We start from the raw sequence: 22,548 nt of genomic DNA, 5'->3' as shown, positions 1-22,548 counted from the left end.
AGCACATTTACAAATTTCCAGAAATTTGTACAGTTTGACTCAGTTCGGGTTTGTATCCAAATTTCTTAACTAGCTCCTGCACCTACGTTGGAGTGAAATGATTCATTTAGATTCCCAAATTTTGACAATTTGAAGTCCTGAACAAAGTTTTTTAACCAAACCCTTACTCAGTTTTTTTTGATAGCCAAGTATTGATTTGTATTTGTATTGATGTGGGTTTCTGATCCTAACTTTTCAGACAGTTTGCATCTCATTTTGTCAAATGAATTGTTTGTAACAGTGGAAGTGTTTCATAGACTTTGTACATATACTGTCTATGTCTAATCATAGTACAGAACTTATTTAGGATTTTCAATTTATTACTTGACTTAAACTGCCATTCCTGATTTGAAGTTACTGTGTAGTTGTACCTGATGAGTATGTGTAGCTTTGGAAGTAATACTAGGAATGTACCTAAGGACCCGTTCATATAACTGCATCTTTACTGTCTGATGACATCAGAATCAGTATAAGCTCACTGGGTGCCGTGACTGTCATAGCTATCTGTTGCAACTGTAACTTCTTGCAGACTTTACAGTCTAGAATTGCTGGATAAAACACTTAATGTTTTGATAGTTATTTTAATGATTTTTTAAAAGATTTTCTAACAGAAAATTCTGGAGGAAAACATCAGCTCCTGCTCTATAATTAATTAAACCATTTTTTCCAAGCTTTTTTGAAATTAAATTTTAATAATAAATTATCATTAAAAATGCAAAATTGAAGATTTTTCATTATCTTCACAGTATAACAAAATAGAGATGTAATAAACAGTTATTTCAGTTGCTTCACTCCCAATTCAGGGCTCTCAAAAATTGATTTCTGTTACTTACTCCAGACTTAGAGGAACTGTCTGAAGCTACATTTTCCCTTGAAAGAGAACTCACTGGTGCTGTCCAGCTGTGGTTTGACTTTTTGTTTTTGTCCTACTGCTCCTAATAGCTGGTCAAATCACCATAAATCATTCCTTCTCATTTCAGTATTACTTTCTTGTAGATATTCATTATCTAGTCCCTAAATCACTGAGTTGCCTGGAAGGTCTTAATCTTGTATATAGGTTCCTCCTATCTTGTGCGCTTAGCTCCAGAGGCCCCTTCCCAGGTGATCTGGATCTGATATAGGAAGTCTGTAAGCTGCTGTGCCTATATAAACACAAATATATATGGTTTTGTGTATACAAAATAGTGATAGATGTTACTGCTTTTTTTTTTTCAGGAAAAACAATTGAATTACTGATTTTTAGAGAAATACACAACATTATCAATATTTAAGATTTAACTTACTTTTTGTTCTGCCTTCTTTTTAGTTTCTGCATCCATCCAGGTAAGTTCATCTAAGGTTTTTATAAAAACATCACGTATATCTGCAATCATTTCCTCAACCTTGGAAAAAATAGCAGTATGTTACAAATCCACATAAAATGATCCAGTTATTTTTCCACAGTCATAGTTTATTACTGACTTGTTTTTCCTGCACTATTTGCTTGAGTGTATGCTCTTTATGGGCCACACTCAAAATCTGGAGCTCAAGTTAAGTAGTACTTTTAGCCTGTCCTGTGTGAGGAAAGGGAATGGGCATGAGCTCATAAGGTGATGCAATTTTGTTATTGAGGTTTCAAAAAATCTGACAGATCTCCATCCGTTGGATGTTGTGCATCTGATCGAACTATTGTGTGTATGTCAGCCACAAAAAATGGTGTATCTTAAGCTTGGATTATGGTAGGAGTGATGGGAGGAAACTAAGGCTTAACTCCAGGTTAATTTTCAGCAATTTTCTGTGTGACTGGACAAACAGAAATAACCAATTGTTTCTGCGCCCCAGGATGTTGGCAGGATGCAAACTAGCGTCAGTCTCAAAGAAAAGTAGTGACTGTTGGTCTCAGTAAGTGCTGTTCCTTGGGTGCACGTATTGGCTTGCGCTTGGTCCATCACTAATGTGCCAGTGGGGCTTTAGGCTCACAGAACGGGCGGAGCAGGCAGATGCCTCTCTCCCTCCAAGTGCGCACTCATGATCATATTTCAGCTGTTACTTCACACTGTGGTCATTTGTTGGACGGCAGGCCAGCTCAAGGCAAGCAATGCAGAAGTACTTGGGTGCAAAGGAATCTCTCGTAGCACACACGCTCTTGTTACTCCTCAGTGGAACACTGACTGAGAGGCAGATCTGAAGGTTAGGATTTTTAGAAAGTGAGCCTGCTATATAGACAAGGTTAATAAAAAGTGTAATCAAATCTGTGTAAAGACATGGTAAGTGACAATTAAATGATGTTGAGATGGCACACAGCCTAAGTTTGCTAAAAGCTTTACCACATGTTTACTGTCTCCAGCAAATGCTTCATCTACATATAATCGTCCCACTGCATTCTCCATGTTGCCATTGACATAGTTTGCGCAACGCCGCCAAACAGCAGTTTCTGATGTTGTGCCGTAAAGTGCCTGTGAAACATAAACATTAGGTGACATCTGGGCCCACATAAGGTGAAGCAGAATGGTGTCTGACTGGCAGATGCATGTTTCAGAGGAGCCTAGTTGACCTTAAATACATGCATTTAATTCACATTTGTGTTTATGGCAGGTGGGTGGACTCGTTCTGTAATGTGAACATCTGTCACAGGCTGAGGAAATATGAGAATCATTAGCAATATTCTTTATCCTTCCAAAACATGAAAGGTAGAGAGAAGAAAACTACTCTAAAAGCTAAGAATGGGAGAGGTTAAAGAGAAATACCCCGACACAAAGCTTTCACTGTTACAGGGGTGCGTACTGCAGTTCCAGCTCTGACAGGGCTATTGTGATTATGCAGCAAATTAATTTCTGCAGTGGTAAGATTGTGTTTTCTACCCAACCAGCAGCTTCTGCAAGAGCCTTCCACCTCTGGGAGCTTGCAAAGTAGAAGCTCATTTACACTATGTGATGTTGCTACAAGGTATGCAAGGATTTTGTCATAATGTATAAATATGTGATGAAGATGAGTGGATAATATAATGGTATGGCACTTGAATGCAAGGATTGTAGCAGACAGTGTCATTATAGGGCAACTCTCTGAAATCATATTCTGTAATGAAGTTTATATTCCATAATGAAGCAGCTCCCCATCTCTTCAGAGGTACAGATCAGTAATTTTAGGTGTTAAAAGTTCTGCAACTGGTACACCTTGATCTGAATTACTTGTATTGAAAAGGAAAATGACTAATGTATCTTTTCACCCTAATGCATTAGGGACACAGCAATAGTCTTTTGAAAATGTTACTGGTACAACACAGCACAGAGATCGCTACTGCAGATCTCCCTCAAGAGCCTGTGATGTTGGAGCTTTTTGTAACTCATTACTGACAAACAGCTGAGTAGACTAGAAAAATCTGTTTATTTCTTAGATACTCCTTGCACACGTACAGGCTGCATCAGTAGTCATTTGCTTACATAGCAAAAGCTTACATGGCAAAAGTAAATACAACCCCTCTCCCCGCAGAACTTAAAGCAAGCCCAGTAATAAACACTAGCAGTACTGAGCTTAATTAAATTAATAACTGTCATGGTTTCAGTTGGGATAGTTAACTTTGTTACTAGCAGCTGGTATAGCGCGATGTTTCAGGTTTCGGATGTTGATAACGCACTGGTGGTTTTGGATGTTGCTAAGCTCTCAAGGCCTTTTCTGCTCCTCACACCGCTCCGCCAGCGAGCAGGCTGGGGTGGCACAAGAAGTTGTGAGGGGACACAGCTGGGACAGCTGACCCCGATGACCAAAGGGATATTCCATACCACACAATGTCATGCTCAGTATATAAAGCTGGGGGAAGAAGGGGGCAGTGGACATTCAGAGTTATGGTGTTTGTCTTCACAAGTAACCTTGCTTTCCCGAGGAGCCCTGCTTTCCTGGAGATGGCTGAACACCTTCCAGCTGATGGGACGCAGGGAATAAATTCCTTGTTTTGCTTTGCTTGTGTGTGCAGCTTTTCCTCTGCCTGTTAAACTGTCTTTATCTCAACCCATGAGTTTTTTCTCACTTTTACTCTTTTGATTCTCTCCCCCATCCCAGCTGTGGGGAGTGAGCAAGCAGCTGTGTGGTCCTAGTTGCTGGCTGGGGTTAAACCATGACAAATAACTAATTCAGAATTAATAGGCAATGAAGATTCTGGTAGATCGCTTTGTGCTGCTCAAGCTTATCGTAGTCAACCATAGTTCACTGGTCTCAGCATGACTTGGGCAGAGGGCTACTTGAGACCATGGTGCACTTGCATTAACCAGGATTGCCCTTCGCAGGAACCCTGAGATAGACTCTTTTTAAGTCAGCCTAGTGTCACCAGAGGTGCACAAGAAAAAACAAGTGATGCTTTCTACAGCAACAGAAACTTACCTGCATATTGGTAAAAATAACATGCAATTAAAACACATTACTGTGGATTTATACATGTACAGTGCTAATGCATCTAAATTTACATCTCCTTATCTCATGGGGCATACATTTGCAACTATAACATTGTAAGGAGTGCAGTTTTTTTATCTTTAAATAAATCTTGGAAAAAAAGAAAGACACTGATTTGTTTCTTTGGTGGGAGTAATTGTATCCCGAGGATACAGTTCCAGTAGCTGTAAGTATTAAACTAGTGTCATGATACTACTCTGCATGTTCTTCCACCCCCGCATCTGGGCTTCTTGACAGTAGCTCTGCTGGAAGGGCACAATTTTGAACAAATGTTACACTAAAAACAGAGAATTTAACCTTGAGATGGAGAACCAAACATAAGTAATTAGAGTGACAGCATAGCCCTGTGGTAGCACATAGAGGCCCATCTACATGTGCAGTCTAATAATCTGTTGAAATCTTTTTGCTGATTTGATAAGGAAGTGGTTGCAGATCCAATGATCTTTCTGCTAGGACTCTGGCACTTTCTGTAGCACATTTTAAGCAATCTGTATTTAAACCAAATGGAGTTTTGAATGAATAAATGACGAATTAGCCATGTAACCCAGAAAAGAAATGGTAAGGGAGATTCATGGAATGCCGTAACTGTCCTAACATTTATATTTGAAAGCAAACTTAACAAGACAAATGCTAGTTTATTTCCACTGCATTTAGTGTGAGAAGCTCCAGCTATACTATATCATATATTATTAATTAATTAGCAGACAATTGTATGTTTTTATACACAGACTACAGTAAAATCTTTTTCTGTTGTTCTTTCAAACTTTGACATTTTTCTAAACAAAACTTCCTCAGTGATGTCCTAAGATGTAGTGGGGAATGACTTTAGTTTATAGAGTGCAGAACATAATATTCCCTGATGATGCAGACCGAGCAAATACAAAGCTTTATATTAGAATAGTTTCATACTTTTAAGAGTAGGGGAAAAGCCAGATAATCAATGAATAAGACTGCCCTGTTCGGATACATAAAACTGACTGAACTGAATGTTTGTTGACCTGTTGGTGATCAAAATGGGGATTAATTTAGATTCAGAAAAACATGGAGACCAGGTACCAGAGCAGTGCTTTTCAAATCCACTGCAGCTATTAAGCACATGTCATATAAACAATGTGTACACTCCAGCAGAAGCTTCAGCAAACACATCTAGATTTTGTGTGCAAAATTCACAATACATCAAATTTTTATATACTACAACTACATAAATTATCTTTCATGGTTCACTGAAGTCATCTTTACAACTTAAAAAGTGATTAATTTCTGCACCTTACGAAAAGCATTCCTTGTGTCCTTGTAGTTACGGCTTAGGCTGTTGACAAGATCCATTACGAATCGCCAGATCATGTAATTTTGAAGGTCTCTGTTTAACAAAACAACAATAATAAGCTGGTAGTCTTTTTAAGCTTGTTAAGTTTACTGGAAATAAAATGCACATTACAAAAATACCTAACATACCTACCTAGGAGTGTATTTATTAAGAATAGACTTCAGCTTGATAAGGTATTCTGGATCATAAACAATGACGTGTTCGGTGTTCTCAACGTTAATTTGTACCGTTGACATTATATCATTTATGAATTTTGACCAGTTGAATACCTGGAAAATCAATATGCATTATTAAATCCTAAAGAAACAGTATTTAGCTGGGTTTTTTTCCAGTTTAAATATGTTTCTGTAACACAGATGTTCTCCCTTTATTTTTCCTAATAGCTGTACTACTTAAATGGAGTCATCATAATAATAATTGATCTGAGCTAATTTATATTCTCTGTGCTCTAAAATCCTATTAAAATAGGGTGGTATTTAGCAGAGAAGGTTGAGACATTGATTTGATTTCAAACTAACACAATTTAAAATGTTATGACCCCTTCCTTTTAGCATGGAAAAGCACAAATAGTATTTTAAGTAGAATTTTCAGTTGCCTTTTTGCTATATTTGGCTAAGAACTTTTAAATCAAAGCATGACTAAAAGCCCGGTTTTCAGTACAGTATGACTCTGTATCTATGGGGCAATAAGATTTGTGGTATACTTGACAATCCATTCTGAAGCATATGGTAAGGACTTGTTCCAAAGTACACTGAAGTCCATAAAAGGATTTATTTTAATAGGTTTTAAAACAGACACACTAAATCCACTATCTAGAATGAATTTTCCTCTGCATGCCATAGTACTAGATACTGGAGAAGCAACTGATTTGATAGCAGGTCAGTCTGCAGCATGCTGCGACAGACAATTCTCAGACAAAGGTTAGAGTTCTTGTTTGTTATCCGCCTCTCTGGTCCTAAACCCCCATGTTCTTTATGCTGGTATTCACCTTTGCGAGAAGCCCATATAACTTTCATGAGCCCACACCCACAAGAATTATTTGCTCTTTTCATTCTGTGGTGTCCATCTAGTCTGGACAGAGCAGCATTTTAGTGTGTGGGCACTCTCAACTGGAAACTCTTACTAGTTTGCTGATAAGAAAAATAGTTTCGCTTTGCTCAGTCCTTGGTTAGCAATATGGTGTGCCTCAGAGAGTAGATGGGTCAAAGGACTGCCTGGAGAACACAGTCATTCTCTTGCCTACTAAAAGGCCGTAGACTGTGACCAGTGCTGGGCTGCACAGCGCTGGGATCTGACCCTTGCAGCCATGCTGGAAGTGGGCAAAGAAGCCAGACTGCCTGCAGCCACATCGCTGTTCCTCCATCACATAACCCAAAACAACAGAGTAGTATTAACGGGGGGGGTATAACCTCTGCATTCCCCTACCCAGGAAGTTCACACCTGCAGCTGATGTCAAGCAAACTATTTTCATGAGTATGAAGGTGTTACTTGTCTTCCTCTGTACAATACCAGCTGAGAGAGAGAGATCCTTCAGCTCAGAATACTGTAGACTGTACAGTGTTATATATTCCTCCAATTTCTCCATGCACTTCTTTAGCAAATGACATTGACGTTACAGCTAACTCTATATACGCTGCTTCAAATTCTCCATCTTGGCCCAAGGTTTCCTAATCCATGGCCTCTGTCTGGACCATCTGACTGAGAAAATGATTCAAAGCAGAAGCTGAAAATCACCATTAAAACTCTAGAGTTACTCGGTGCTTTTACCACATTGGGTAGGTACTCACTTCAGTAATGAAAAGGAAGGTGTTACATTTAAGAAAAGCAAATAATCTTTGTACTTTTTTCATAAAATTTTTTGTTAATTTTTAAATTTTTTTGTTACGCCTATTACTTTGAGAAGTATTGGTGATTTTCATAGTCTGTATCTTTTGAGAGGAAAGTTTATTGGAAGAGGTAATGTCTTTCATCAAACAAACTAATGTAGCTGAGGAAAGCAGATAAGCTCTCAGGAATAGAATCATTTCAGGTTTGAAAGAGAAGCAGCAAACTTCAAGCTAATCTTAGGAATAATTGCTGTTCTATCCTTAGACCATTACAGCAATGCTACCAACTCCCATCATGTGTCTTTTGAGCATTTTTGGATAAATTTAGAGCAGATGATTATTGCTGATCTGCAGCACTCCCCAGGAGCTAAAAATAACCAGGGCAATACCATTCTGTGACAAGAGCAGTTAGTTTTTGACATTATGACTGTAATGGTAACTGTTCAACTAAGACCTGTGGGAGAAGGTAAATTATGAAACAAATTAAGCTAGGCAGAAGTGAACTGTCATACAATTTAAAGTTGAAGAATTTAAAGTCAATAAAAATAGCATTGATTATGAAACTGTGATAGGAATTTCATTGTACGTTACTGGTCTCAAAAGATTCAATAATGCACTCCTGCCAGCCAGACCACAGTGCTTTCCATGGGACACATAAGTTCACCTGCTTGCCTGTTGTGCAAGGTACTGACGTAGAAGTCACGATAAAAAACCCCCACGTCTCGTAAGACATGATGTTACTGAGGAGGCACACCTACGTTATCAAATCTTTGGCTATTCTTTAGCTGGACTTTGTGGTGCCATGAATTAAAGGTTATACTGCACAAACGGCACATGGCTCAGGGTAAGAGAAAGGCAGCGCTGAAACATCCTGGGGGAGCTACAGTGGAAGGAATGGGGAGAATTTTCCTGATTCATAATCAGGACTTCCTGGCCTCCTTTCTGCTTGCTTTGGGAACCCATCTTACTGAGAGAATGTTGGAAAAACAGGGCTTTTTGTTCTGAATCTGCAGCTCTAGATAAACAGAGAAGGCCAGAATAGTCACACTACAACATAGTTGCATCAGTTGGTGGCTACAGTCATAACTTTTGTCCCAGGCTCTCTGGAGCTGCTGTGGTAATTATAGGAAGGGAATTTATTTATAGTCTGCAAAGATTACTCTTCTGACTTCCAGCAAGGGTTATGTATGTGCAAGTTTTACAAAATTTACCATCCTGAATCCATAAGGTTAAGTCAGACTCATATTTTTTTTTCCTTTGTCCTTTTCCATCTCTTTATGTTGAAGCAGAGGGCAAGATCTTCCTTAAAGTTACGAGAAACAGCGGGTACAGAAGCACTGTCTTTTACATATAGTTTAATGTCATCAGATGTTTAGGTAATACAGCGTGCACATCACATATCCTGTTCAATTTCAAATCTGTCTAAGCTCAAGAAAAAAAAGTCTTTAAAAGAAAAATTGTCAGGCTTCATCGTTTAATCTCATCAGCCTTAAATTAGAGGTTAAAACATCAGATTATTGATCACTCACCTTATGATTGATTTCCAGTGAGAAGTTGTTTTGGAGTTGTGCCAAGGTCATTTTATTGTACAGCAAAAGTGGATCATTTCTGTCTTCAGATTTTGTTGTTGCCTATCAAAGTTAATCATGAGAAGATTACTAACTACATTGAGTCAGTTCATAGGAATTCTGGTAAGTGGAAGTAAAAAGAAAGAAAATAAGTCTTTCTGGCTTACAACACAAGCTTACATTAACTGTAAAGTACCTTAAATGTAAATACAGACAGTGTTTTATAGATAAAAAGCATATAAAAGGACAGATTAAATGAACTAAATTTCTGGCAGTAAAATGGAACTTAACTTTTTGGATTTTTTTAATGTTAGAGCATGAACAGCTCCGGCTGTGCAGGAAGACTAATTGAAACATAGACCCGTTCCACTCAGAGCACTAAACGTCTTACCAGAATGTGCTCATGATATTCATGAGATGATGCAAGATGTAAAATCTTGGGAGAAGGGAATAAAGGAGCTGTATTTATTGAGTATAGGGTGACCAGTGTGCTCTGGTAGGAATGCAGTGTGTGTGTTCTGATCAGGATGCACGTGCTATTTGATACATTCTTTCTGGAACCGCCGTATAGAAAGGGAGTCATAACTCAAATAAGCTTTTTATTAGCGTAGGCAATGTGGGTTTGCAGCAGTGTATTAAAAATGTGCATATGTTAACACCTTAATGGCATGACTGTATTAGGGACATTTCTTACAGACAATAAAACTGCCTGACTGCCGGAGAACTGGGTCTGTGGTGGTGCTTTATGAGGGAAGTTAATCACTGGAGTCTCTAGACAGCAACTGTCAGCAGGGAGGTCTCCGGAATTAGGGTGTGGACAATGTAGACTGAGAGGAAATAAAACAAGCACCTAATGGTAACTACTCCCTTTGTTTCTGAATACTCTCTTGGGTATCTTTCTGTCCTTTTCTTCAAACACTAGTGTGTTTCTCGCTAGAATGCTTCTGCGGGTTTCTGAAGAGTGTTCTTGTATCCTCTTTCATACCTTCCTTCTCATGCAGAATACCTTCGTTCTCATGCAGAAGTACCTTGTAACAGCATCAGCACTTGCTCCCCTCATACTCCACCCCCTTTTAACTTACACCTTTTTTGATGGCAAAGAGAGAAAATGCAGGTACACAAACAACTACGGGAAAAGAGTGATCTTGTGATCCATGTCAGTAAATCATGGGAGAACCTACATCACTACCCTTAACTGACTTGGTCAGGAGAGAGAATAGTAGATTTTACCCATTTAAACTGTTTTGAAAAAACAGTCATGCCAAGTCAGATGTTATCTCTCTATATCCTTTTTTTAAAAAGATTTCTCTTCCACTGCCTCTTTCCTAATCTATTGTGCATTCAGTATTTTTTTCTGCGTTTTCTTTAACAAGTTCCTCAGAGCACAATGCCAGCTCTCTTCCAGTAACACTCAGGCTGGTGCCGAGTTTTCGGTGAAACATTGAAACGCGAGGCAATAGCAGCTTACCCATCACCAACTGTACTCTCTACCAGCAGCAACTGCTGTAGAGATGTTTCAGTTGTGGTTTCCTTTTGTACTCTTCAAATCTTTCTCCAATTAATTCTTTTTCTTGTAATAATTTTCTGTCTCTGATCTAAGCCCAGAGGTGTGTTTCTCAGGAAAATGTGAAGAAAATCAAAATCAGATGGTTTTAGTTTATACAAATTGGGGGGTGTGTGTGTGTGTAGGTCTTCCTCTGCCAAACATGTGCCCTTACTATCAGTCTAACTTGAAAAATAGCTGAAGCTAGAATATTTGTATTTGGCTTGTTTTACAGTCATCCTCAGCTTCAGGTCTTTCGGAAATGTTTAATAATCATGAGCCATGTTTTTGCTCATGAATGCTTGAATTTCCATTTGTTTTTCTCTGTTCAGGTTCAAATTCTAGCTATTTCTCCAAAACATACTTTAATGGAGCACAGCGTTTGATTAAAAATGCACTTGGAACAATCAGCATTGTGGAGCAGCTTGTGCAGGACAAACATTACTTTGTGTTGCACGGCAGGCCAAGGGCTGGGAATCTACCGCTCTGATAACCAAACAGCCTGGGGGGGCTGGAAAGGACAAAGGGAAAAGATGCCTGAAAGCATGTCCCAAAACTCACTTTCTAAAACAGACTAAACAGAAACCAAGCCTGTCTCTCTCTTGCTCTCTCTTTCTTCTCTTGAAGGGCTTCTGTGAACAGATTAGGATAAAACATTTTGCTATTTGGAAAACAGCTAACTCAAATATTTTCCCTTGCTGGTTAGAAGTCATGTCTTCCTTATTATGTGTTTCTCTTAGGTGTTCCAGGCCCCATACATTTTTGGTCAGCTTTTTGTCCCATGAAATAACATTAGCAGTAACTTAACAACTCCCTTAGAGTTAGCTTTCTTAGGGATTAAGAAAAAAGTCAGTTATTTAAAGGGTACTTTAAAAATGTTTTTCTTACATTGGCAATCTCTTTCTCCAGGTCCATAACTCTTTTCATTTGTTCAGAAATTTCGCTCTCATTGAAAGAAATATTTCTTTCTTGGAGGATTAGTTTAGCTACAGAAATCATGAAATCAACATAGGCAGAACATGCCTGCAAGAAAAAATACAAACATTGTAAACACACAGCTCTTCAAAGTTTAGAATACCTTGATTATCTTTAAGATTTCATCTCAATTTTTATGAACGACAGTTCTTCATCCTTTTCTTAAATAGTTTAATAGTAATTTATTCTGAAATACTGTTAGAGGACAAATAGAAATTAACTTTGAAAATTCCCACGTAGAAAATCGCTGTATAATCGGTAGCACTGTTCAAAGCTAAACAGTCTCGATTACTGCTCTATGTTTTCATTATTTAAAATGAGAAATTTGTATGTCCATATTTAAACCATCACCTGTGTTTTTTCTAGCTCACTTTAATTACAACTTCCAAAAACACTACTTCCAAAGAGCAATGTTCCCAGAAACATAAAACTGAGAGAAATGCTGATGGACTGTGTTGAATTAGTATTGTGGGAAAGTTACTCCCAGAAGCAGCCTACCTCCTCTATTGCTTCTTGGAACGTTAAGAAATCATGTTGCTGTATCTGAATTTAGTATACCTAGATACATTATAGACAATATAGTATATATTAAATTTAACATATCAGAATTCATCAAGGATAAGAATGGAAATACGGAATTATATTCTCTTAAAAGTTACACTGTCAAATATTTACAGATCTCATTACATTTTATAGAACTTAATATTATTCTAATTCCTTTTTAAGATGCACTCATTTTTCTATCAACAGAAATGCTGTTTTCAATGATTTTTAAATGCAAATAAAAATACATAATATTAGATTAGCTATCTAATAATAAATATATTTTATGCAAAATAGTGTAATCTACTAAAACAGTGATAAAACCCAGGATTAATAAGGTATGCATGTCATCAACTTTATTAATAGAAATATTTTTATATGTTCAGCCCCTAAGGCGGTAGGATGCACCCCTTTAATGAAAGCTACCTTTATACAACCATTCTGATAACTACTTTCCTTGCCATCCATCTCCTGTCATCTCCCCTCCCTGCCAAGAGTGCTGTGCTAGAATAGGCTGTGTGCGCTGGAAAGCTCTGAGCAGCTCGTGGAAAGTACTGACAGCAGACTTCAAAAAGACAGGTTGCTCACAGCACCTTGAAGGGCACTGAACTCTCGGTGTTATTTTTAATCAAGAGAGATTATTTTACCAGAAAGAGAAAAACCTGTGAAACCACTAACAGCTACAAGTCACAGAAGGGAGCGCGTACCTAGCCTGTAAACACCGTTTTAAAATATCCAAATACAATTTATAAAAATTCAATATAGACCAAACCAGTAAGTCAACAGTGATCTTCAAGTACTAATCAATGGACTTTATTTTTGGCCTTTGATACCTGACCATACAATGATCTGCACTTTAGACCAAACAAGTGGGTACTTAGATGTCAGAATAACTCCTGTATAAGCAGGAGTTCTATATCTTACAAGACAAAAAGACTGTAAAAATATCTTGTTCACAGATTCCACTTGTAGCTTTCAGGTGTCAAGTCCCGAAAAAGCCAGAGGTGAAAGTGCAGGAGGCAGATATCTTGTTTGCTACGTACAGTTCAAAGAGTAGAATGACACAGCAGGAAACAGCCAAGAAAAGGCTGCTACCAGAATGCAGGGACTGAAAGGAGGAATGTCTCTTGCTTGAAGTATTCATGCTTGTAAGAATATTATGAATCTGCCTTTCAGTGATAAATCTCTGTTTTTTTAAAAATATTTCCTCCAGCAGTGGAAAATAGTATGATACTTTCTGGTAGGTCAGAGATTAGAATGGGAATTGTCTTTTATGATACAGTCAGTGTAATACAAGGAAAGGAGCAAATTGCGATACATAACCCAGCTCCTAAAGGCCATAACACATGATAATAATGTAACTGAACAGGAAATATGGTAATAATTGTCTTTACTAGCATATGACCTGTAATTAAACGTGATCAGTATTAGAGTATTAACTGTTAGCACGTCAGCAAAATACCTACAAAACCAAAACATTTTGTATGCTTTCTTATTGCTTTTCCATTTAATTACATAGAAGAAAACTGTCTAATTAAAGGTCACTGTGGTAGCAGTTTCAGCTACCATATGACTTCAGCAAATACATATACTTCAGCTCTCAAGGACTTAAAGCCCATCCAAGATTAGCATTGAGGGATACACAGTGTCAGCGCTAACAGGTTAATGAAAATGTGTATGAATAACTAAACATGAATTAAAGAAGACCATATGAGATTTTAGGTATCTGAAGCAATTTCTACAATATCACATACTTTAGCTGCTGCATTTTATTCAGCAGTTGACATAGGGGACAGTGATCTTTTCAGATCTTTCATGCACAAAAGTGTGTCTTTGTTTCTGAATGGTTCCTTTTTTCTTTCTAAGCCTATTAGTGATACAGTTAGTCCACCTGGACTCCACTGACACTGCAGCACTTGCCAATCGACACCAGTCAATCATAATTCAGAAATGGTGTCCTTTTTGTAGTGATGGAACAGGGGTGATCCATAAGCACTCATATTCTATCTTAATACAGCTTGATTCAGCTGCGAAGCCTGGCAGAAGCTGTGTAACAAAGCTAAATAATGTCATGTTTATTTCCTTCCAAGAGGGCCTAAAAAATCAAGTAGCTGTTCATCTTCTGATTTGCATAATCGTACAGGAATTGTGTGGAAAAGCTACTATTTTTCTTCCAGATATATGTTCAGTGATTACAAGTGGAATGGAAGAGAAGAGAAGGGAAAACAGGAAGGGAGACGGGTTGAGATGTCCAGGGTGTAGTGATGCCAGAGGGATGTGCAGTCTTCTCATCCAGCACAGAGACAATTGGTACGTACTGGCAACTGGAGCCTAGACAAAAACCCCTTGGCTCCCAGTGCAGCCAGAAAGATCAAACTAGGTCACTAACATTTATGGCATAATATTATAACACCTCATCTTTGGGACGCTTGTTACACTCCCTCCCATTCTTAGCTAACTTACTTCTACTTGCTCTTAATCTCCTTTCTCTGAATCCTCTTCATTTCCCTTTTGGCTGTCTTGCCTTGCACACTTACCCATGTTAGAACTTCTTTCTCCAGTCTGTCACATGCTATTCTCACCTGCAGATCAACCTTGTTTAATTGCTCATCATTTTTACTTTTCTGTTCCACTTTCCCCAATTCTCCCAGTGATGTTTCCCAGAGGCAGTACTGGAATTTCTTTGGGAAAAGACTGTTCCTGCTCTCTGCCTATCCCCACTCTTGAGGATATGTCTGCCTTGAAAATATAGTCTAAACCTTCTAAAATGTAGTCAGTGATCTGTCAGCTTCATCTTACCTCTTTGTATGCACCAGTGCATTCGTAGTAGTCCCGAGAAGGCAGGCCAAGCCCAGGCTGATCAATCTATAAATTCAAATAAAAATTAAAAAGTGCTTAAGGACACAATGGCGTAGCATTGTGCTATTCTTTGGTCAATTACAGGTCGCTGATGTGACTCTTGCCCAATTATCTTCTGGCCAAAGGGGAGTTTCTCTCTCATCCTGTTGCTCTCCTTTAATTCTTTTCACTCTCGCTATACCTTTTGTCTGTCTTTTCGGTCTTCTCTTTTGTGTTGCTGAACAATGTGTGCTATGGTAACCAGTGTGGAAACAGTGGATGTACAGAACGCAGAAAAGTCCACAGACAAGCAAGGCAGTTACTACACCTTTGAAATTCGTACATGCAAAGCAGCCAAGGATCTGTCCACCCATTGACAAGAAAGATTAGACCTTTGCTCTCGTAACTGTCGTGTCTCAGGAGTAGCTGGTGAAGATTCACTGTACCTAATACTGTCTTCCTCTGGATTTTCCATGTTCAGAGATCACCTTAGATTTACAGGCTGGGCACTCTCAACATACTCCTTATGCAGATGTCCTCAGCCCCTTTCATATCTGTGCCAGCTGACTGCAGGTCCCGTTAGTACTTTGGCATCTGAATACCTTGTAAAAACACAACTCCCTTTGTGGGCTTTCTGCCATTGGGAGTGTAGCCCAGGTTTTCAGTGACAGAGCTTGCTGCCTGAAGTACATGGTAAGGAAATCATGTTTACTTGTTTGCTTGCATGCATAGATAAGTCGATCATGTCTGTCTTCTGCCCCATGTACACATATATATGTCTCCATTATTCTCATCTCACTGAGAATAACAATGTATGAGTGCATAGAATAAAGATGTTAACTTTGAGAATGGATGGTGCACTGTGAAAACTGGTAATTTAAGTTTGAAAACTACATAGATTCACAAATTCATCTACAACTTACTCTGTTAAAATTCAAATCACTAGCGTTTCTCCTAATTAACATTTATGTCTATGCTTCTACTTATTTTTCTGCACTTTTACGATCAGCAAGGCAGTGTGACCCAGGGAGACTTACGTGAATGATATGTGCTGAGGAATTTTTATCATCTGTGCCAACAAAAAAATTAATAAGGACCTTTTTTCCATATCTGGAGTTCAGCTGGGCAATAGCTGTCTCAGCTGTCCAGGCAGTACCTAAGAAAATGAAAGGTATACTCAGTCTCTATTTTTGGTAAGCAATGAAAAGTACAAAAACTTAGAAACTTTAACTGTAAAGGAGATAAACACAGATTATCTTACCATAGGAAGAATCCCAGTTACTTGTTGCTACAGGCCAGTCAGATACATTTGGCAATAAACTGATTAGAGGCCTTCCACCTCTGCTATCAATGGTAGCTTTTGGAAAAAATAAAATGAGTTACCAGGACATTTTAAAACACACAAATGTTATACTATTATAATGTGTTCAGAATAATGAAGCTGAGAAATGTGTTTTCACCATCACCACAATAGGAGTATGCTCTGATGTATGGCTGCTTTAACGTTTAATTTTAAAAACATGTTTCAGTCATGACTGCAAACAGCATATGCAAATCCTTGCAACCATGATAGTGAAGAACTGTTGTATTTTCTCTCTGCAGGTAGCCTGAAATAATAGTTTTGAGAAGTAATTATAACATTATAGAATCTATAAAAACATGCAATTTAGGAAGCACTGCTAATTGTTTTACTGCTCCTCATTCTAGTGGCAGCATCTAGCTCAAATTCTTGAAATAAATGATCTCCCTGTCTTTCTAGGAGCCTAGTGTGCCAATTCTTTTCCACATCATCCCTCATAATTTCTGCAAAAGAAGTTAACTCACATTTAACTGAGATGATTTGAGATTAAATATCTGCAGCAAACTGGTAACTGAAGAGTAATATAATCTCACCTAAAACATCAGAGCAAGTGAAATAGGAGAAACATACTAATTTTACTATTGATATTCTTAGTTGACTCTATAGAATGGATACATTTTAGTTTTCATGAAAAATTTATGAAAAATTGTGCAGAGAAACTAGGAGGATATAGGTATAGCTGACTGTGAAGATGTGATTCTTTGGATGATATTTACATATCCTACATGCAATAAATTCCGGAGGCACTTACTTTCATTTATGCATGATCTGTACAGAGTTTTTGCCTTCTGCACTGCTGTTATATCATTATTGCTTGGTACATCAAGGACATCTGAAACACAGAGAGAGCAAATATATCCTAATATCTGATCTTTATTGGAAAGATACTGAAGGAACCATAGAAGATACCATCCTGAGGACCAGAAGATGGACAATAAGTGCTCCCCGTCCATCTCAGATTCCAGGAAGCTTTGCCTTTCAAAAGCTGAGGAGAAAAAGCTCTGGAGATTATACAGCTTGCAATTATATCAGTCTGTGTTAATATGTTGAGCATAAAGGAGTCAGGTAGATAATCTGTGAATCACCCTTGGCAAAATACAAATACCCTGACTTTTCAGGGACAGTTTTTAGGTGACCAAGCTGTTATGTGAAGAGAATTGCTGTCAGGGTCCTAAGTGTACCAGCAGGCTCTAACTCACTGACCAGCCCGTAACCATCTTTTCCTGTAATTCTAATGTGCAATCTCTTCACTGCAGCCAGGAGTTTAGCTGTTTATGTTCAAGGTGTGGCTTGAGGTGTAAGAAACCTCATCTGGTGCCTCCACCCTGTGCCTGTTGGCTCAGGAGCAGCAGTCCGGGTCAGACCCTTGCCCATGGTCCTTGCCTGTGCTCTTGTAGGTGTGCTGGATCTGGCCTTGTACCTTGCTGAGCCTGACCTGACCGTGCCTGGCTGACTGGCCTGCAGACCTGCTGCATGACTATGGACTTGTCTGGTGATCACGGGTCTGTTGGGTGAACCTGGTCACCGTCATTGGACCTGCTCTGCTCTTCTGGTTTGAGTCCTGTGGGACTGAGCCCCTTCTCTGTGAGGCCTCTGTCCCTACCTGCCTGGAGTCACAGTTGGCTCCTGGGTCACCTTGCCTTGTGGGGCAGCCCATTCTTGCCAATCCTTACAATTACTCCAATTACTCCTTTACAATTGCTTTGCTCCACAGAAACTGAAGCCTAAGGAACACCATGGCATCCGTGAAGTGCAAACATGGCAAAACCAGAAAATATGCAAAGTAAAAAAAGGATATTCCTTCTGGAGAGAGTGGCTTGGAGAATGTTTCACGAGTATAAACTGACTTGGACTCTGTTATTTTCATCTGAAAAAGGGGAATATGGACAATTTGATAATATTACATTTTGTGGAAAAAGGAGTATTTGTAAGTTTATCATGTGACTAGTTAGAAAATTGTTTGCCTGCTCTTTGAGATTTAGCTGATGGAATACAGATACGCAGGACACAGGGCTGCCAGAAGTCAAGTTCTAGCATTTCATCTGACTTGGACACAGGCAGAGTGCCTTTCTTCTTCACCTAGCTTGGCTGCTATTGGTAGTGCATGAGGGTAATGATATGGATTTCAGTTGTTATAATATGCAGATGAGCACACAGAGTCCAGATACCAGACGGGTCAGGTCTAGTCATCTGGGTCAGACACAACAGCATAACTTCCACAGCATTCTCCAAGCAAACAGTTTGTGGTAGATTTGTCCTGAACCAAACACAAAGAAACTGAAATATTTGGTAGTATTTTAAGCTTTGCTAGACAACCACATCTTATTAGGATAACATGTAAGCCAAAGAGGAAACTTTATATAGTCTACAAACATAAACCTCACTGACCTTTTAAAACAACTTCTAGTTCGTCTCTTAAAATGTCAAAGTTACTATAACGGGAGCTGGTTTCTGGAATGACGTTCCTCTTAAGCCATCCTCCACAGGCATATTGGTAAAAATCCTCACAAGGCTCTGCAGTGGTGTCCATGTTCTCAAGGATTCGGGCTGCTGTAATATGAGACAAATCAAGGCATAAAGATTCTTTAGAGAAAATAAATGAATACATTTGTTTGCTCTGAACAGGGAAGTAATAAATATGTTTGCTTTAGTTTAGAATAGGCTTAAGCCTACTTGAGTGTTCTAGACCAAACAAACTATCAGCGAATAACGAATTATTATTCCTTTACTGCCCATAACATATATACTTTTCTGTTGCATATGTTTACTGATGGGTAAACTGACTCTAATGTACCTACTCCCCGTGAGTGGTTGCTATGTTTTAAATAAAATTAAGATGTTTCATTTACTGACTTTTCTTTGTATTGAAACGTGGTGAAAAGAGAATTTGAAAGCACCAGACATATCAGAGGTTCAGTATCCACTGTAATGTAATTTAAGTAATTAAGTATGATGTGGGCTCAGCTGAATCCAATCTTTTTCAATAAAATAATGACTTTGGTGTACTGTTTTAAGTTCTTGTCAAGAAATTTTTCCTATTGATGCTTCCCTGAATCTATATTGATCTTTTAGACCTATTCCACATTTTATTCTAGAACTGATGCTGCCTCTTGCTGTCCCTGTTGACCCTCTTGAAGTGGCTCATCAAAGACTAACCGATCACTGACTGATCATGATGTGGGATTCTCTAGTGAAATCTGATTCCTTGATGAGAGTTTCCAAACTGCTGTTCATAAACCTTTCGTGCTCTTTCTTTTTTGTATTCCTCTTACAGCTAGACTGCTTTCACCATTGGTGTGCTAGCACAAAGTCTGTCACAGAAAGGAGAGATGCTAGGAGTCAAGCAAGGGCTAGTGACACCTCTGAATTTCCCAGGATACTGAATATCCTTCCCATTTTTTAGACGTTATTTTTAGTAAATGGTGAGGCTTGTGATTTCAAGCGTTCATTCCTCCCACATGGGTGAGGCAAATATTTATAGTTATTTCTCCAGTACTTTCAATATTTTCCACGTCTGTTATGCTGGTGGAAATAAGAGATGGATAGACAAGCTATATAGTATTTATGTTCACTTGCCTTTCCTGCCTGCCCTCCTCATTTTTCTTGGGATCTTCAGTTGGCTTAAAAGTGTTATATTTTAGGCCAACATCTGATGGTTTTACAATGTTCCAGTGCTTGGAAGATGGAAAAAGCCATGAACACATGCATTTTCAATTTTAGTCTGCTTAAGTAGCATAAAAACCACTGTGGAAATAGGTACAATGCCTAGCACCTGATTCTTTTCCTTCTGAAGACGATGACTGGCTGACTTCAATTTGAAAGGATACAGGATCGTGCTAACAGCCAGAGACTGTGAAATTCACTCATGTTTTTACTAAGTTTGACACGTGCTTTTTACCCATTCTTGAGAAAGCCAAGCATCGAGTTCTACTGTGCAGTCTATTAGAGCAAGGAATTTCCCCTCTGCCTGTAAATTTGGACAAGAGGCAATGGACACATACAGAAATAAGAAAAAATAATAAATCCTTTTGAACTTTAGAAAAAACTTCTTACTATAAAGGCAATCAAATGCTGGATGGGTTGCAAGGGAAATTGTGCAGTCTCTCTCTGAGAAATAATCACAACCTAACCGGACAAGATCCTGAGCAACTTTCTCTAGTTGACCCTGCTTAAAGCAGGACCTTTGGATGTGATCTCCAGAGGTCACTTCCAACCCCAACTAATCTGTGATTCTGTAAACTCTGGTACTTGTTTCTGTCTAGTTTGTCCTGCTTCGTTTAAGGGAAGGGCGATGTTTTGAATGGTGCACTTTATTCCTGTCCTAGCTCCATCTATTTTCTGTAAAAGAGGAAGACTGCTAATTATTACTAACATCTCTTTTTTTAAGGGTATCCTTATGAATCTCTCAGCTAGGCTGGAGCAGCATCTGAAGGGCAGCGCTGTCCCTTGGATTATCTTGGTTTGTGTTAATCCAGCAACAAAGACTTAAATAGCCAGGACCGGATATCATAGCTGGCTCATTCAGAGCAGTGTGCCAGCCCTGCCAAAAAGTAATGGCAGGATAGAGAAATCTTCTGACAGCAAGAAAAGATGGCTCTTATCCACTGTCTTGTCATTTTTTAAAAACAAAACAAAACAAAACAGCAAAACAAAACAATGAGAAATCCACATCTTGCGTAAATGTGAGAAATTATTAACAGTCTGTGTAATATCAAACCTTGCTTTAACTGTGGAATCAGGTTGCTCTATTTGTAGTCAGCATACGTTTAATCTTCCTTACCTACTACTGTGACACAAAAATAATCATCTATCATAATGTTTCTCCTGTAAAGTCCAGGATAGCCAATATTAGCTAATCAGCTTTTATCAAAACTTGAAGTTTAAATACTGCAAACATAACAGAAAGAGCTCAGTCATGGGAACTGTAGTCTTTCACTTAGGGCTTGATGCAAAATATGTGTATTAAGTATTCTCCTCAAGAATACTCAAGAGTGTAATTTACACATCTGAACCCCAAGATAACTATTCATTATTTGGCTGATACCATGGATATATTAAAATCAATGAAATGTGATTTTATTATCAACCAAGCACAGAAGCATAATGAGACATGAATTGCCCCTTCAAAGTCTGAGGGACCAATTAGGCTGGACAGAATCCTAAGCATGCTCTAAGTTATTTATAAGTTGATACTTGTGCCCAAAGAAGCTTTATGGTAAATTCACGACTGTACACACTGAGACATTTTTGCTCTGGAAATAATAAGTGTGAGACTGATTAATATTTTGTTATTTTAAATCAAATACAGGTCAATTCATACATATACAAATATAGATAATACGTAGTATACTCTTCATTAGTCCTCAGTGTCGCTTTGATGAACCAGTATTTGGGTTTGTTCCTATTCTCACGTGTTTATTCAGTTTCCTGACACTGAAGAATGTAGAGCCTTATCTCAGTTACTTTTAATGATTAATTTTCTTGTAGCACTATTGATTGCCAGTTGTTGCTTTAATAGCTTACAAATAAAGTAATATAAGCTCACATAACCGGTGACCTGGGGAGGATATAGGAGAAACACAATATGCTTACCTAGGTGAAACTGATACGAGAGAGATCAAAATTCCCTATTCTCATCAGTCTGTGCTGTCTAAGCTCAGGAAAATTAGCAGAGTATGTCAGCTAATTCAAAAAATGCTCAAATGCACAAATTACATGGTATCTTCATGTGCCACACTGCAAAAGATTTCACTGACCAGGATAACATTGTTACGCAGTTACTGATATTTTACCCTGTGTATAACCAATTGAATTTTCGTTACATTTTTTCTCCTGGTCATTCATTTGAAGCTCCTTTATTAAATGTGCTATAAATTCTGTTAGTATCTTCACTTTATTCTTTTTCAGTGGCTTGTACCTATTGCAAAATTTTGAAATTCATTGCAAAAATCTGTCACAGCATTGGCTGGTTCTGGTATAAGGCACTACCATTTCACTTGATGTCTGTTCCTAATTATATTTTTTGAAAGACCACAATTTTCTGAAGTTAATAATTTTTGCTTTCTACCTGTATCTATCCGTCTGACTTTTCCTGTATGTCATCCTAC

General features: G+C 38.3%; 1 protein-coding gene across 3 annotated transcripts in view; it reads right to left on the bottom strand.

Moving 5' to 3' along the window:
• MME (membrane metalloendopeptidase) overlaps window positions 1–22,548 on the bottom strand; it is a 62,882-nt gene that overhangs the window by 19,541 nt on the left and 20,793 nt on the right. For all 3 annotated transcript variants that reach the window (XM_074592273.1, XM_074592271.1, XM_074592272.1), the window contains exons 4-14: window positions 18,830–18,991; window positions 17,193–17,273; window positions 16,343–16,438; window positions 16,119–16,237; window positions 15,043–15,108; window positions 11,614–11,748; window positions 9,144–9,245; window positions 5,921–6,057; window positions 5,728–5,821; window positions 2,346–2,474; window positions 1,323–1,421 (exon numbers count right to left, since the gene is read on the bottom strand). In XM_074592273.1, coding sequence (XP_074448374.1) covers window positions 1,323–1,421; window positions 2,346–2,474; window positions 5,728–5,821; window positions 5,921–6,057; window positions 9,144–9,245; window positions 11,614–11,748; window positions 15,043–15,108; window positions 16,119–16,237; window positions 16,343–16,438; window positions 17,193–17,273; window positions 18,830–18,991 — 1,220 coding nt within the window. The remainder of the gene's footprint in view (window positions 1–1,322; window positions 1,422–2,345; window positions 2,475–5,727; window positions 5,822–5,920; window positions 6,058–9,143; window positions 9,246–11,613; window positions 11,749–15,042; window positions 15,109–16,118; window positions 16,238–16,342; window positions 16,439–17,192; window positions 17,274–18,829; window positions 18,992–22,548) is intronic.

Source organism: Larus michahellis, chromosome 6, assembly GCF_964199755.1.
Source record: "Larus michahellis chromosome 6, bLarMic1.1, whole genome shotgun sequence".
NCBI classification, from domain to species: Eukaryota; Metazoa; Chordata; class Aves; order Charadriiformes; family Laridae; genus Larus; species Larus michahellis.
Note: the sequence above shows the minus strand (reverse complement) of the source record. Positions and strands in the feature narration are given on the sequence as shown.